The 18,681-nt window shown below is 37.1% G+C and overlaps 1 protein-coding gene across 1 annotated transcript in view; it reads right to left on the bottom strand.

The window, feature by feature from the left end:
* IL1RL2 (interleukin 1 receptor like 2) overlaps positions 1-18,681 on the bottom strand; it is a gene marked incomplete at its 5' end in the record, with an annotated part of 42,564 nt that overhangs the window by 19,072 nt on the left and 4,811 nt on the right. Inside the window, 2 exon segments of the mRNA XM_081263871.1 lie at positions 6,574-6,648; positions 10,247-10,406. Coding sequence (XP_081119997.1) covers positions 6,574-6,648; positions 10,247-10,406 — 235 coding nt within the window.

Raw genomic sequence — 18,681 nt, 5'->3', positions numbered from 1 at the left:
CCCAAACCAAAGGCCAAATGTTTTCTCTGATATGCAGACGATAAGTCACCGTGAGGAGGGCGGACCAGTAGGGAAGAATAGAGGTACTTTGAATTAGGCAGAGGAGAGTGAAGGGAAGGGAGGAGGCAGGCTGGTAGGAAGGATCATAGAATGAATCAAACATTATTACCTTATGTGCATATATGACTATGTGACTGGTGTGATTCACATATAACCATAAGAATGAGAAGTTATACTCCATTTATGTATGATATGTCAAAGTGCATTCTAATGTCATGTATAACTAATCAGAACAAATTTTTTAAAAATTAAAAAAAAGAGAGAAAACACAAGATAAGGCTGAAGTTATTTTCGGCTTTCAGAAATAGGACACATGGAGGTCCTAGGAACAGGACATTCAATCGGGGAGAAGACACATTAAAAAGACTAAAACATTAAAAAATGTATTGTTACTATATATAAACACAGAGATAAAACCATGGAATCCAGTTAGTGAATTATGACAAAGCAAATATCCACCCCACCCTCACTCCATCAGGAAGGTAGTTTACTCCAGAGCCCCAGAAGTCTCCCAGGCCCCTTCCCGACTTCATATTTCATCACTTGCAAATTCATCCCTGAGCACCAGTTTCTACTGCTCATCCATGCTGCCGGAGAGGATGGAACACACTAATCCTCCTCTATTCCTTCTACCACGGCTGCACACCGTTCATAGGATTTCTGGTGTTTGTCTAGTATGCCTAGGGCTCCTAGGAACTCCTTCCTTTTCCCCAGTATTGGGAACTGAAACCAGGGGTGATCAAGCCCTGAGCTGCATCCCCAGCACTTTATATTTTTATTCGGAGACAGTTTCCTAAGAACTTGCAATTCTCCCTCCTCCACCTAGTGAATTGTTGGTGGAGGTGCCCGCCTAGGAGCTCCCTTCTGCATATCCCCTGGGGCACAAGCAGACATTCCACATACAACACTGGTAGATCATAGATCACACATCTCTTCAACTTCAGACAATGGTACAGCTTAGCTTCCCACAGCAGGGCAGGGGCCTTCTTATACTTCACATGCTCAACAGTAGCTGGGGTGCCCAGTCTATTTTAGTTTTGCCATCTTGTCATGTGCATGATGGTACTGCACTATAAAAATTAACATTTTAGCTGGGCACGATGGTGCAGACCTGTAATTCTAGCAGCTTGGGAGGCTGAGGCAGGATTATCTCAAGTTCAAAGCCAGCCTCAGCAACTTAGTGAGGCTCTAGCCAACTCAGTGAGATCCTGTCTCTAAATAAAATATTAAAAAGGGCTTGGCATGTGGCTCAGTGGCAAAGTGAGTGCCCCTGGATTCAATCCCTAGTACAAAAAAAATTAATGTTTTTGTTTTATTTAGCACACGGCTTCCATTATTCCTGTTAAAACTTCAATTAGCTGTCTTATTTCTGTACATAGAAGGGATTTTTTTTATTTCTTTCTTTCTTATTTTTAAGATTTTTTTCTTTGTTTTTGGTTTTCTACAATTTTGATATGTGTATCCAGGTGTAGTAGTTTTAATTTTATGGTCTTGCTTGGGATTTTTTGTTTATAGAATCTTTTGGATTCGTGTTCCTATCAGTTCGGAACATTCTCAGCACTAACTGGGACTATATAACATATAACATTGCCTCTGCCTCCATAGTCTCTCTCTCTCTCTCTCTCTCTCTCTTTTTTTTTTGGGGGGGGGGAGTGGGGGAGGAGGGGATACCAGGGATTGAACTCTGTGGCACACACTGAGCCACATCCCCAGCCCTATTTTGTATTTTCTTTAGACACAGGGTCTCATTGAGTTGCTTGGTACCTCACTTGTGCTGAGGCTGGCTTTGAACTCACAATACATCTGTATTTTCTATTCCTTTGTCTCTCTATGCTTAATCCTAAATTTTTTTCCACCTATATTTTAGCTTAGTAATCCTCATTTTTAAACAAGTCTAAAATGCTTTTAAAACCTTTATTGAGTTTTATTTTGGGGGGGATTGTACTGATAAGCTCTGAATATTTTATTTGTTCTTTTTCAAATCTGATCTGCTATAACTTTGCGTTTCAAGTTTTCTTTAGAAAACTTCAATCCTGTCTTTTCTTTCCTTAAACAGATCACAGACAATTTTTTTCTAAGATACGTATCTGATATTTCTCTATGTGAACCCCTGTTTCTATTGTATATACCTTATCCAGGTATATATTACTGGGCCCAAAGTGTATACATTTCTAACGGTTCTACATAGATATTGGCAAGTAAGCTGTTCATTCATTTCCCATTTAACAGCCGTTTCTTGAGCATCTGCTACATTCTCGTCTGTTTTGAGCCCGGGTGAATCAGCAGGGAAGAGAACAGACAAAAAAGCATGCTCTTCAGGAGCAGAAGCTCAAACAGAGCCAGAGATACTAAAAGAAAACTTTAAAAGTCTGTGAGAGTAAAAAATGAATTTATGAAAAGGGTTGGGAGGATAGGGGGTGGTGGCATGAGACTCTCTAACGAGGCGGACAGGGGAGCTGACTCCCCACAGAGCTGATGGAGGCCTGGATGTCTGGAGAACAGCACCCAAGCTGAAGGGGCAGCAAGCAGAACCTCTGAGGTGGAGCTGTGCTTGGGCTGTTGGAGCAGTGGGAGCAGGGGGGTGGGCTGGGAGGAGGAGGGTCGGGCTGAGGGCGAGAGCTCCTGAGCAGAAGGCGTGAAGAGACAAGCCACCAAATGCCACGCTGGGCCCCGTGAGGACTTGGACCTTCTTGCGAGCGAGATGGGAGACCTTTGGAGGGTTTCAACATGTTTTAAAGAGATGGCTCGTCTTCATAATCAGTAACGGGTGAGAAGCTCTTCACGTTACCCTTGCTAATAAATGGTATCACGTGGTTTTCAACCCTTGCCAATTTCATAGGTAAATATACTTTAATGTACACTTCTTTTATTGGAAATGAATCTTTTTAATATTTTTGGGGTTTTTTTCCCTTGTGTGAATTATTTATGGCCTCACTCAGATTCTGCAGTTTTCTTGATCTGTTTTTTTTTAAAGTATATAAATGATATTACCTATTTTCTGTCATCTTTATTCCAAACATTCTCTCCTACATTGCCCTTTACATTTTTTAGAATTTTTTTTTCATTTGTAGATGGGCACAATACCTTTATTTAATTTAATTTATTTATTTATTTAATGTGGTGCCTCACACATGCTAGGCAAGCATTGAGTCACAGCCACAGCCTCTGCCCTTTACTTTTTAAGTTTACTATTTTCTCTACATACAGATACTTGTATTTTGTTTTGTTTCTCACATTTTTAACTTTCAAATATTGAACAAGGAGTTTATATGTATTCAATGTACATAGTATGAAACACTTGATATACATATAGAATGTGTGTATGTATGCACATATATATATTATAATGTTCACTATGATCAAATTAAGAAATACATCCATCAGACTTCCAGAACTGGTTCATCCTTTTTTTCCCTTAAATATCACTCTTTATTTATTTTAAATTGGTGAATTTTATGTTATATGATTTTTAAAATTTTTATTGGTGCATTATAATTATACATATTAATGAATTCATTATCTATATTTCTATGTGCACATAACATAACTTGATAGATCTCAGCCTCTAGTATCTTCCCTTTCCCTCTCCTCCTCCCTCCCCTTGATTTGCTTGCTCTATTCTCATGATCTCCATTATTTTTATTATTATTATTTTAATTAGTGCATTATAATTATATAAATATAAAGGTGTATAGATGCCGGATATATTTTGTTACATTCATACAGGACATAGCATAATTTGATAGATTTCATTCCCCAGTACTTCTCCATCCCTCCCCTCCTCCCTGTTTCTCTCTCCCCTTCCTCTACTCTCTGGGTTTCCCTTCTATTTTCATGAGATCCCCTTTATTTAATTTTATTTATTAATTTCTTCTTTTTTTTCTCGCTCTCTCTAGCTTTCACATATGGGAGAAAACATTTGAGATATTTGCATATTGTTCCATCTTTTAACTTGCGATTCCCCCCCACACACACACTGGTTTTATGCATAGAAACTATGATATTCTGGTATTCGCTAATTTTATAATTCTTATGGTTGGATGAAAAATGGATCCAGAGAAAATAGAATCCATTTCAATTTAGTAATTACATGAAATAAATGTCAATGGGTGTGGGGAAAATAACCCTAATCATGCAAATCACTTCAAGATAACATGCCAAACATATTCTTGAAGGGCAATGCTGGTGCTCTGGAGATGGGAGATGCTGGGATCACTCAACAGCTGTTTGCCCGTACAGAATCACCTGTGGCAGTTGTGTCCCAAGAGAAAATAGGCTTCACGGGGCCTGTTGAAATAACCAACAAGGCTAGAGAAAGTATGTTAACATCAAGATAATATACTATTATTTTAGGCCTGTGAAATGATACTGGCTTTGAAAGTTTCTTTTGTATTGGAATAACCCCTACAGAAGAATTGATAGTGTTTATAGCATTTTAGATAATTAACATTTTTTTCTAAGTAGGTCATAGGTCACTTAAAAACAATTATATATTTATCTTCCTCCTAAAAGACTCCTGCTTTTTAGCTAAGTATGTCAGTTAGAATTTCCAGAGACAGGAGTGGGAAATGAAGTCGGGCAACCTTGTCTTCTAGGTGTTTATGAGATCTCCAAGGGAATCCATGCAGTGAATACATATACCCAAGCATCTACTATAGTGGGCATCCATAGTTCCTTAAAATTCAAAAGAACTTCTAAATAAAGGCCTAGGACCTTTTCAACAGATTTCATCTCTTTTCTGTTCATAGTTTCATAAGCTTCGCATCCCCAAGTCTTCTATTTAGGTTTCCTGGAATTTCGAGAGGGAGATTTCTGGAAGTTTACCTCCCTTCCACCTAACACCCATCAACTCTTCCACCCTTTAACCAACTATGGGATTTATCATTCTACTTTTTTTTTTCTTTTAGTATATTCGTATACTATAGTATATTCGTATACTATATTAGTATTTTCTACTTTTATCTTTTTTTCCTTAGTTGTTCTTTTTTTAGAGACATAAATGGTTATTTATATATTTTAATTATTTCTACACTTAATTATGATAATATTTAAAAGTACAAACTTGTTTAGAGTATAGTAGTGGTCACAAGCCAGGAAGTTCAATATGATATATTCTCACTGTCAGTATTTTCTAAATACTCTTGAACTCCAGCTTTGGTTTAATCTCTACCCAAGAAAACAAATAATTAGGAAATGAGTTTGTTGTTAATTTCTCTTTTATGAAAATTTTTAAAGGTTTTAAATGACAAATAATAATTATATGTTATAATACAATATTAAAATGTGATTTTTGATATGTTAATAATGTGAAATAATCAAATCAAGCTAGTTAAAAATTCCATCATCATATATTTAATGAGGGAGATTTTTTCATTGTTTTGATTTTAGTTATGACTTTCTAGGCTTACTGCATTTTGATTATACCATGTGGTCTGTGCAGTTTCCTCTTTGGGGACCCTGCATTTTTCACAAATATTTATGAGAGTGATCTATTAAATACATTTGCATGTGATTTTGCTGAAATGTTTTAGATTCTTATTTGCCTAATAAATCTGAGTATATTAAAATCTCCCACTACCATTGAAACAATAATATTGTCTTAATTGTATTGTCCTTAGATTTCTGAGACTTTTAGCTTTATATATTTTGATGTACTGCTGTTTAATACATAAAAGTTTGAATTTTAGGACATATTGTAATTTTGATTAATATAAAATGATTCAATTTGTCATGGGGGGAGGAATTCTTAAAAGGTTATTATAAGACTGAAGTCAAGCAACTTGATCATTCATGTTAACTTCTGCAAGTATCCTGCTTATGCAATTATTTTTCATCTTTTAGGTCTTGCATTTTTTCCATATGTATCTTTTGAAAAGAAAATGTTATTAAATTTACAAAATTCTAATTAAATTTTAATATTTGATTCAATCTGAACACCTATGTTTTAATGGAAACTTTAACTTGCTTTTTCTTTTTGAGAAAGTACTTAAGGTTTTTTTTTTTATTATTTTACTAGTGACTTCCTTTATGTTTCAAGGAATAACTTGAACCACCTTTTCTCTACGTAGAGAGGCAATTTTTTTGTTCCTATCCTATAAAAATGAAGGAATATAATATGATCACTTCCACCTTAATGTTCTTCCAGTATTAGATAATAAAACCCAGAATTCCCAATCAACATTATTTAGTTGTAGTTTTATATTATGTGTTGTCTTTTTCAAGAGTTATCTTTATATTTTCATCACCTCTACACAAACAGATTTACAGTAACCATCTAGAACTACAGTGATCCCCCGACCCTAAGAACTCCAATATTGTAACTTCCCCAAGCCCCAGCTCTGTTTGTTTTTATTTTGATGCCTCTCCTGATCAGCAGGTATATCCAAAGCCAGAAAATGGATGTGTATGGGATTTGTCTCCACGATCGAAATTCAGAATATTCACTAGACAAAATATGTGGACATAGTGAGTTGAGCCCTCGGTGATGTCAATGACTTCCATAATTTTACTCACCAAGTTGTACTTCAATGGAATTGTTTTTTGGATAAATTATTTTAGGAATTCTTCTTTCATTTCCAACTCTTCCTGCTAAGAAATCAAATCCACAGTAAATGGCATTAGAATACTATATGATGCATTCCCCAATACCATAATATAATAGCAAGAAGCACATCAGAGAACAGATCAATAAACACTGGTCAAGAAAAGACAAAACCTATGGTGTGAAAAATTATTCCATAAATTTATATATATTTTTTTTCAACTGGGAATAACTAAATTGCTGAGGAGGGAAAAAAACTAGAAGTTGAGTTACCAAAGGAATTTCCCTCATTGTATATTTGGTATAAATGTAAACTAATGAGACGGTATAATAAAAACCTCATTACTTATTAATCCAAACACACTTTTCAAGTTCTGGCTAGTTAGAAAGGATGTACCCAACTTATCAGTATCTTCAGTTCCATTCCTCTTTCTTTCTATCATTTTGGTGTTCTTTTCAATCCTTTTCTGTCATTTTCTAGCTCTTTCATCTATACCACTCCCACTTTATGCTTGTTAACAATCCCCTGCTTAGTCCCTCATTCCTTCTCTATATTTGGGGTAGGATGTGGAAATGTAATGAAGGAAGCTAGGGGAGAATGCAGAAATACATGCCCTGTATGATGGTCATAATAATTGTGCATTCTACAGACTATTCCAACTCAGTATCCCCAAATAGCAGCTATCGCCAGCTAGTCCCCATACCCCCACTAACTGGATCACACACGTGTCAAATCTGGAAGTCCTTCTAGGAACCGGCTTTTCTTTCATCCTCCTCAATTTCATCACCAGTGCAACAAATTTTACCTCCAAACATTTCATAGCCTGTGCCTCTGTCTCCACTTTTAAGTCATCTTATTCTCTACTCTTTTCCTGGACAATCTCATCCACACTTGCGATTTTCAGTTACCACTTCCAATGGCTTTGAAAGTCATTTCTCCAGACCTTCCTTTAAGCTCCAGACTCACAAAGGACATGGCGTTCTCTACATCTCCTTTTGGATTTCTCAAAGGTACCTCACACTCAGCCTATTAATGACCAAACTCATGATCTGACTCTTAAATCTGTTTTGTTCAGCCTCATGACTCTGTGCTTGTACCCACCCAAAAGTTGTTTAATGGCAACATGGTAAAGCTTATGTATAAATGGCCCCTTGAGCTTGCCCCTGTTTAACTCCATGTCCTTAGTTCTCTCCACTCCTCATCTCAGACGTACTTTCATTCAAATGAACTTCATTACAGATGCAACATAAACCATGACATTTCACACTTCCATACTTTGCCTTATGCTGTTCTGCCTAGAGATCACTTCTTATTTTTCTTTACATTTATAAAATCTATTCATCTTTCAAAATTCTGCTGAAAGAAAACTTGAAATGGAACCACCATGTGACCCAGTAATTCCACCTGAGCATATACCCAAAGAACTTCAAATCAGCAAACTATAGTGATATAGCCATATCAATGCTCATAACAGCTCAATTCCCAATACCTAAGCTATGGAACCAACCTAGGTGCCCTTCAACAGATGAATGGATAAAGAAAATGTGGTACATATGCACAATGGAATATTACTCTGCCATAAATAAAAAATGAAATTGAATCATTTGCCAGTACAAGGATGGAACTGGAGGCTATCATGCTAAATGAAATAAGCCAATCCGCCAAAACCAAAGGCCAAATATTTTCTCTCTGAAATGTGGATACTGACTCAAAATAGGTGGGGGCAGGGGAGGGGAGGGGATGAATGAGGTTCACCAGATTGGACAGGGAAAAATGGGGGGAAGGGAGAGGAGATGGGTATAGGAAAGACAGTAGAATGAATTGGACATACCTTGCTTGCATTCATATATCTGAATACATGACCTAAGTATAACTCCACATCATGTACCACCACAGGAATGGGAAGTTATACTCCATGTGTGTATGAGATGTTAAAATACATTCTACTGTCATGTGGAAGTAAGAAGAACAAATTTTAAAAACTGGGAAAAAATTTGACTGAAAGCTAATTCCTCCTAAGAGCCTCCCGAGACCAATTGCTTGCCACCTTGTAGCTCCTTCTGTTCTTTTCTGTGTCCCTTGACACCATGAAAAAGGTGAGGCTTAGCATATAATGTTGAAAATAATTCATTGATATCTTCAAATTCACTACCACCAGGCTGGAGTTTCTCCATAGAAGGAATGATGTTCCTAAAATTTTAAATTGTCAGGGTGTAATGAAATCCTGGGCATATGACAGATCATACACGTTGACTGAACTGGCAGGAACTATAGACTCTTAGACCCCATGACCTCTTGAGGTATGCTTTCCCCCCCCCCTTTATAAATTTCAACCTTCTGAAAAAGTTTCCCATTTACTCATGCAAAACGGAAGCATTTTGGTAATCGGCTAGTCATTTGGTGAATAAACAGACCTATGCTTTGACAAGGCCAGACACTGAGCTTGGTGCTTGGGATTCAGCTGGGAACAAGATGAGGACAGAGAAATTCCCAGCCACAGGAAACCCAAGAGCACGAAAATCATGAAATCTAGCTCCACTTTTGCTTTCTTAATTAAGTGGCCCTCAGTGAAGGAAGTAAAAACGGAAGCCACCCCAAAACATCGAATCACACGCGTGATTTCAGCAAAGAGTACCGGAGGACACAGGGGGAAGAACAGGCTGGAAGGCAGGGCATCACTGGACTCCAGGAACCAAGGGACCATCCTGGATTGACCTGGAGCCCTCCAGAGGGGCGGCAGGGAGTCACCTCTGCTCAAAGGACCCTCTAGGGAACAACACCATCAAGGACTGGCTAGGTATCCCCCAGAACTAGAAATTCATGACCAACATGAAGGTCCAAGTCAAAGAAATATCCAGCCTTTCATCCTTTTCCTTCTAGACGAGTAAATACAGAAAGTAACTCTCTACTGAAGAATGAGCAAAAAGGGACAAGAAGAAATCTTTGCCCGGTGTGTGTAGAAGGAAACGGGCCTGCTCGGGCAATGAAGGCCAGGGCTTCCGTCCTATCTCTGACATGAGTCAGTTCTGTGAATTTGATGAGTTGCTCTGTCCTGAGCCCTCATAAAATTCATGGTCTGAGCCAAATTATTTTGAGGATTTCTTTGAAGATTCTACTTTTCAAATCTCCAGGGCATATGTTCCACGAAACTGGCTGTTCTGGGTCAAGAAATGAAATCTCATGAACAACTGGTTATTCTAGAACTCTGGCCGGAAACACTGAACCTTACAGAGCCCAAGACAGAGAAGGCCAGTGCTGGAGTGGCCCACAAATCGCTCCCAACAGTGAAGGCAGAGGGAAATCAGGGTCAAATTAATAATACCCACGATGCACTGAATACCTACACTTTGTCAGGCACCCCAACAGCCACCCTATATACCTGATCTCATTTCATTTTCCCAAATCAACCCAAAGTTTTGAATATTCTGGTTTTGCTTTGATTTTTGTTTTTGACAGATGGGGAGAACTAAGTTGCTCATGCCCTTTTGCCTCACTCTTTCTACCCTCTGATCTATCAGTGGCATATTTCAAAGCCTATTAATCTTCAAGAAAATAAAAATCCAGATCACTTCGGCCCAAAGCCTGAAGCCAACCGGCTCAGCTTCGTGTGAGGAAGACCAGGCAACAGGTGTGAGCGTACTTACCGATGCTCACGTTGATGCTGTTCAGAACCCTGTATGCTCTCCCGGCATGTGTCAGCTCGGCTGCGCACGCATAGCTCCCGCTGTCCTCTGCAGAGACATCATACACAATGAGCTTCATTTCCACAGGAACAAACCGTGTCTCTGTGATCTCTTTACAATCCTAAATAAAATAAATAAATAAATTCCAGTTAGCATTTGGGGGTACCAGTTACAGTCCTAATTAGCCCCATCCTCAGAACTGTGGGAAGATAAGAAATCTATGTGAACCCTAAACCTTAGATCATTTACAATCTAACTAAAAGACCAACAGATGATAGATGATTGATAGATAGAGAGACAGAAAGAATGGATGAAGATGATAAGTAGACGAATGGATGGATGGAGAGAGAGAAAAGAATAAATGATAGACAGGTGGATAGATAGAGCAGGAATTCCTTTGTGGAATTCGCCTGTGGATGCATGTCGTGTGTGTGACATAATCCATAATCTGTATATTTATATCTGTCCATCTCCATCTATCTCCAGAAGATTTGACAAAGTATTTCCTAGGCTAAAATGAGTAACACAAACAATGAGTCCAATAAGAATTGAGAGGGGAAGGACTTGTGTAGGCTAGAGAGAAGACTTCATGGAGGAAGACTGGGACTATGTCATAAAGGATTTTAACAGAAGAACAGGAACAGGTAGGAATGTCCTCCATTGCAAGGCCCATTTCTCCAAGTGGAAACTCATCTAATGGTAGGAAGCCCCTGTGCTTTGTAAAGCCCAGGGGGATGGTAAGACTGTCAGTCTAGGTGAATAGTGATTGTTTCTACCATGTTGCAGGCCCAATTATACCTTCTCTACTTATTGGGGTTTTATTTTACAAAATCCAAAATAACTCTTCACAAAAAAATCATGTTTGGAGGTGTAAAAAGTGGTAAAAGAGCACTTTCCAATCCACAGAGAATAGCTATCACATGACTTCTCATGTCAGCCAGGCCGCCACCAAACTCCACCAACCTGAAGCCAATTAGTCTCAGGAATGCCTTTCCCTCTAAGTCACCCTTGGCAACCACCCAGAGGGCAAGCCTCACCATTCACTTGTCCTATCAGAGTCCCTGCTCTTTATCAGCACTGTGTGAGGCCTTGGTCACTCAGGAATAAGGTGTAGTCTCTGTCCTCAGGGAGCTCACAGTCTAATAGATGAAGAAGACATATAAATTGAGTCCTCCTGATTGACTTGTTCTTCCTTTCAAAATATGCAAATATTTGATAATATTAATTATTGGCCTTACTAATTGAGGGTGAGTCTTTCCCTTTAGAGTGAAGTGGAATGCCCTGTCTGATCCAATGGAAAATTAGTTCAGAGTGTAAATTCTCTGCAAGGCTTCATCTTTATTTTAAATTTTGAGAGTGATGTTTCACTATCAAGATTTATGATTAAAATATGAATAAAAAGAGAGCCAGTATTTGAATGTCTTATATATTCCAGGTACCAAGATGAACACCCCTAACCTGGCATGTACAATGTTTCAGAGACACAAAATAGCCCAGAGCATTCTGGCTAAGATACAATGGGTATAAAAGACTGATGGAGATGAAACTAGGGAGGATGCAGGAGCCAAATTAGTTAGTGGCCAAAACAAAGGCATAACTAAGGTCACTGAGTCTAGCAGGTGAGGCAGTTTCAGAATGAGCCTTTCCTCTTATACTGCATGCCTTCTATGCCCTCCTACCTCTTAAGCCCATAGGTATTTTTAAAAATGAAGAATCTGAACCTCCATAGATGCTCTCATAGAGTGGAGAATAAGGGCAAGCATCTGATTTTTTTTAAAGGTCCATAGATAAAATTGGATGCCTACTTGAGACTGTTAATCACAGCTCTGACTCCATCTCCAAGTTCTATGGAAATTTAGATCAGACGATAATAAATGATTAAAACACTCCTACATTGCTAATGACTATCAAAGACTAATCACACTGGAATAGAATAGATTTTGTCCTCAAGATAATATTCTTGTGCACTAGCAAGCCTTCTGAAATAACATAGAATAAACTTTGCCTTTCAAGTGCGGAAACTAAGACTCAGCATACCGGGGACTTGACACCACCAAGTTAGTGACAGAGGTGACTCTTACATATCTACTGTCTACCAATATCAAGTGCTTTCACCTCTATAGGTCACCAGTCAGGAGAAAAGAATTGTCAGGAGAGTCCTTTTGTCACGACTATAACTCATACTTCCGGGGGCCAGGAGGTGATGGTTTCAAGGTTGCAGGTGTGTGACAGGAAGCCTGAGGTGCAGTCTAAAGCGCCGCACAGAGGAATGTGTGAACAACATCCTGAGAAGTCCACAGCTGGCTTTGAAAAATAGGTGATACTGAAATCAAAGCCAACTGAGGCTCAGGACACTGTGGCTGGCAGTCAGTGCCTTCTGAGGGAACAGAGCTGTCTTAAATGCTAAGGAAAATGTGACCGAGCACGCAAAGTCCATAGCACCCATCCTAACACAGAGCAGATATATCAAAACATGTAGAATGCATCTGAAACTCGGTTCAAAGTGAAATCACAACTTCAAATGTGTATATTAGAAAATGAGAAAGGCTTATGATAGAAGAATGATAGGAGAATCTATTTCAGAAAGTTAATAAAAAAATTTAAATTAAAAGCAAATATCAGAGGGGGGAAAACTAGATGAGAACAGAAATTAATAAATCAGAGAACAAACTAATGAGAGAATTAACAAACCTAAAAATTGCACTATAAAATCACTAACAAAAATTGCTAAGTTCCTGCCAAGAATAATCAACAAAAAAGGAGGAAAAATGGAAATATACAATATTAGGCATGAAAAAGAAAATAAGACAAATCCTACAGACCTTATATAGACATTAAGAGCATATTTTAGCAATATTATCTTAATAATTTTAAAATTAATAGATGAAGCACAAATGTGTGCACAAGCACATCATACTAAATCTGTTATAAGAAAAAGTAAATATGAACAGTTGTTTAACTGGTAAAGACGTTAAATATGTAGCTGAAAACTTTCCATCAAAGAAAGTTTCAATTCCAACTGGCTTCACTGATAAACTCTAAAAGCACATTCTAAAGAAATGAAAACCAATCTTATTGGCACCAAAACAGACTGGTAAACCAATGGTACAGAATAGAGGACACAGAGACTAACCCACAAAATTACAATTATCTTATATTAGACAAAGATGCCAAAAACATGCATTGGAGACAAGATAGCCTCTTCAACAAATGGTGCTAGGAAAACTGGAAATCCATATGCAACAAAATGAAATTAAATCCCTATCTCTCACCATGCACAAAACTCAACTCAAAGTGGATCAAGGACTTAGGAATAAAACCAGAGACCCTGCATCTAATAGAAAAAAAAGTAGACCCAAATCTTCATCATGTGGGATTAGGCCCCAAGTTCCTTAATAAGACTCCTTTGGCACAAGAATTCAAATCAAGAATCAGTAAATGGGATGGGGGGCTGGGGATGTGGCTCAAGCAGTAATGTGCTCACCTGGCATGCGCGGGGCGCTGGGTTTGATCCTCAGCACCACATTAAAAAAAAAGAAGATGTTGTGTCCACCGAAAACTAAAAAATAAATATTAAAAAATTCTCTCCCTCTCTCTCTCTCTCTCTCTCTCTCTCTCTCTCTCTTTAAATAAATAAATAAATAAATGGGATGGACTCAAAATAAAACGTTTCTTCTCAGCAAAAGAAACAATCTGTGAGGTAAATAGAGAGTCTGAATCTTGGGAGCAAATCTTTACCCCTCACACATCAGACAGAGCACTAATCTCTAGGGTATATAAAGAACTCAAAAAGTTAAACACTCAAAAACCAAATAACCCAATCAATAAATGGGCCAAGGACCTGAACAGACAATTCTCAGAAAATGATGTACAATCAAGAAACAAATACATGAGCAAATATTCATCATTGCTAGCAATTTGAGAAATGCAAATCAAAACCACTCTAAGATTTCATCTCACTCCAGTCAGAATGGCAGCACTTATGAATACAAACAACAATAAGTGTTGTCAAGGATGTGGGGGAAAAGGTACACTCATACATTGCTGGTGGGACTGCAAATTGGTGCAGTCAATATGGAAAGCAGTATGGAGATTCCTTGGAAAATTGGGATGGAACCACCATTTGACCCAGCTGTCCCTCTCCTTGGTCTATACCCAAAGGACTTACAAACTGCATAGTACAGGAACACAGCCACATCTATGTTTATAGCAGCACAATTCACAATAGTTCAACTGTGGAACCAACCTAAATGCTCTTCAGTAGATGAATGGATAAAAAAAAATGTGGCATATATACACAATGGAATATTACTCAGCAATAAAAGAAAATAAAATCATGGCATTTGCAGGTAAATGGATGGAGTTAGAGAAGATAATGCTAAATGAAGTTAGCCAATCCCAAATAACCAAATGCTGAATGTTTTCTCTGATATAAGGAGGCTGATTCATAGTGGGATAGGGAGAAGGAGCATGGGAGGAATAGATGAACTCTAGATAGGGCAGAGGGGTGGGAGGGGAAGAGGGGGGCATGGGGTTAGAAATGATGGTGGAATGTGATGGACACTATTATCCAAAGTACAGGTACAAAGACAGGAATTGGTGTGAATATACTTTGTATACCATCAGAGATATGAAAAATTGTTCTCTATGTGTGTAGTAAGAATTGTAATGCATTCCGCTGTCATATATAAATAAAAAATAATTTAAAAATTAAAAAAAGAAATGAAACCCATCTTAAGAATTTCTATAAAAAAGAAACATAAACCTCAATTCTACTTATTTCATAATACCAGAAAATCCTTCATATCAAAATCTGACAAGGACTTAACAAGAAACCAAAGTTATGGACCAGTATCACTTACAATATAGATGCAAAAATCCTGAACAAATATTAGCAAACCAAACCTGGAAATGTATAAAAAGAATTATACACCATTCTGAGTTATATACACTAAGGCAAAATTGATACAACATTCAAAAACCAGCCTTGTTATTCAACACATTAGCAGAACAAAAAAAATCATACAAAAAGTAAAAAGGTGTTTTATAAAATTTGGCACCAATAACTAATAAAAATCCAAGTAAACTAGGGAAAGTTCCCTCATCTCATAAAAGACATTTGTTAGTATCTTAAACATCAGTTAATGGGGAAATTTTCCTCCAGTATAAAGATATAAAAATGCTACAGTTGCCATTTTTGGAGAGCTAACAAAATAAATGTCAAATGTCTATAATCTACTAGAACAAAGTAATAACCCTGGAATGTAATAACTTCCAAAGTGTTCAGAGATCCTGGCTAATAAAATAAAGGAAAAGACATAGAAGTTGCAATGAAAAAAAAGGAATGAAGGAATGAAGAATGGAAGGGTGGGAGGGAATGAAAAGTGAACTGTCATTAATCTGAAAACATGACTGAATGTGTAGGAAATCAAAAAAAATCTGCAGATCTATTATTAATATAAATGAATGAATTTACCAAGGTTGCTAGATATAAGGACAATGTACAAAAATAAATTGTGTTTCTACTTTACAGCAATAAACAGATGATAATAACACAAAATCCATAATAAAAAACATCAAGTTGCCAGAAATAATGCTAACAAAATAAATGTCAAACATCTACATAGAAAATTATAAATCCATCCTATGAAAAACTACATTAAGGAAAATTGAAAGGAGGGATATGCCATGTTTATCATTTAGAAGACTCAAAATTGTAAAGATATCAATCTATGCTAATTTTACTCACACTTCAATCACAATTAAAACTCAGATATTGTTTTTTTTGTGAAATTCCAAACACTCTTTCGAAAATTTTTATAAAAATTTGAAGAACTACAAAAGATAAGACAACCCAAAAGCAGAAGGACAACATGAGAAAGGAAACTTTACCACATGTCAAATCTGAACTATAAATTCAGTAAAATTACAATCGAGATTCCAAAACTTTTTTGTGCGAAAATTAGCAAGTAGATTATAAAATTGTATATAAGTGGAATAAGAATAGCCAAAGTAATATTTAGGGAAAAAGAAAAGTTTAGAGGACTTAAGACTCATAAGACTTGCCCAATGTCACAACAACTAACAAGAATAAACAGAACAATGCCTTACAGGACACTGCAGAGAGTTCCCAACCATACCCACATGCAGATAGCAATCAGATTTAAGTCAGCAAAGGTGTGCCAAGCAAGGTAGAAAGGACAGGTGAACTATAAAACCACATGGAAAAATTAAATTTAACCCTTAAAAATTAATGGAAAATATGGAATTTTAAGAAGATAATAGAAAATATCTTGTTTCTTTGGGATATAAAAATATTCTTCAGTAAGTCACAGAAAGTTCTGATTACAAAGGAAAAATTAATAAACTAAACTACATTAAAATTAGGAAGTGTGGGAACTCATGAAAACAAAAACGAAAGTCACCAACTAGAAGGATTTCTATAACGAGCATATAAAACTAACCATTACTGGTACCCAGATATAGAAGAAACTACTACAAAATAGCACAAAATAGACAAGAGGCCAGCAAACTACCCATGGACCAAGTTCAGCCCCCTGCCTGTTTTTTTTTTTTTTTTTTTAAGTAAAATGTTCTAGAACACAACCACACCCATGCATTTCCTAGTGATCTACAACTGCTCTCGTGCTACCAAACAAGAGTTGAGTAGTTGAAATAGATTATCTGACCTGCAATGCCCAAAATGTTTACTATTCTTACTCTAAACAGAAGACGTTTGAGAACCTCTGGACAGGACAACCAAGCAGAAAAGTAGACAAGAGACTTCCACAAGCGCATCACAGAAAAAAATTACACACACACAAACACACATACACAGACCAGTCATATCTAAGAGCCAATAAGCAAACTTAAAGAAATAAACGTCACTTATCAGGGAAATGTTAATTGAAGACAAAAGACTAGGACTCTAGGTATAGCACAGTAGTAGAGTTCTTTCTTTGCACGCACAAGACTGAGGGTTCCACCCTCAGCAACACACACACACACACATACACACACACACACATGCACATGCACACAAGCAAAAAAAAAGGGGGGGGGCTATTACTACGATGTGTTGTCGGGGGAAAAAAAAAGTAACTCTTTTTTTTTTTTTTTTTTTGGTACCAGGGGTTGAACTCAGGGGCACTTGACCACTGAGCCACATCCCAGCCCTATTTCATGTTTTATTTAGAGAGGTTTTCATTGAGTTTCTTAGTGCCCCACTTTTGCTGAAGCTGGCTTTGAAATCGCTATCCTCCTCCTCAGCCTTCCAAACTGCTGGGACTACAGGTATGTGCCACCGTGTCCAGTCAAAAATAACTCTTATACACTGCTGATGGAACTGCAAATTGCCACACCAATTTGAAAAAATAGTTTGGCACTTTGATTACACATTCTCTGAAGTATCACTTATGCAAAATGTTTCAGAAAATTGCATGCATAAGTGAACCAAAAAATACATATATATGTATATATACATATGAATGTTTATATCAGCCTTATTTCTCATATCCAAAAATTGGAAATAACTACAAAATTCAATAATAATAATGATGAAATACTACACAGCAATGAAAATACATAAGCTAGAGGAACATGCAACAACCTGGTTGATTCTCACAGGTTTACTATAAGTTTACAGGAGCTGTACACAAAACACTATACATAATGTGATTCAGATTAAATAAAATTCAAACACTGGCAAATACAATCTGTAAAGGTGTTAAGTCAGAGGAAAGTCGATCTTTGGAAACAGGGAAGCACAGTATTCGCAGGCTAGCATGCCAAACACGGGTACCCAAGATGCAGAAATATCTCAAATATCCTATAAGTCACCAAGAAGCAGGGATTCAGAAATGGTAATTAAACATGAAAAAAGTTGTCAATCTCACTAATAACTAAGAAAAAGCAAACCAAAACAACAATAAGAAGATATTTTATACTCACTTGTTTTGTAGAAAATTAAAGTTTATAATACAAAGTCCTACATGAGGTTGTAGGGAATCCTGGTGAGTATATAAACTGACGTAAAACTTTGTAGAGTAATTTGACATCATTAAAGTAGAACATTTCACTCATATGTCTCTCTGGAGCTAGTGATCATGTACCCCGAAAAACTCATGCTATCAGATGTCCACTAGAGGAACTATATGAAGATATTCATATCCACATTTCTCAATAAAGAGGAAAATAGAAACAACCTACATGAACATTAGAAATTTAATAAAGACTATCAACAAAAGCAAAAGGTAGCTTTTTGAAAAGACTGAACTCACAAGTCTCTTGTGAAATTAAATGCAATACTTATATTTGTGTGTGTGTGTGTGTGTGAGAGAGAGAGAGAGAGAGAGGAGAGAAACAAGAACTAAAGTTGAACTCAGTGTAGAAGCAGA

This window comes from Spermophilus citellus (genome assembly GCF_964194105.1).
Source record: "Spermophilus citellus genome assembly, chromosome: 13".
In the NCBI taxonomy this organism is placed as follows: domain Eukaryota; kingdom Metazoa; phylum Chordata; class Mammalia; order Rodentia; family Sciuridae; genus Spermophilus; species Spermophilus citellus.
The sequence above is the reverse complement of the archived record's forward strand: the minus strand, read 5'-3'. Positions and strand labels throughout refer to the sequence as shown.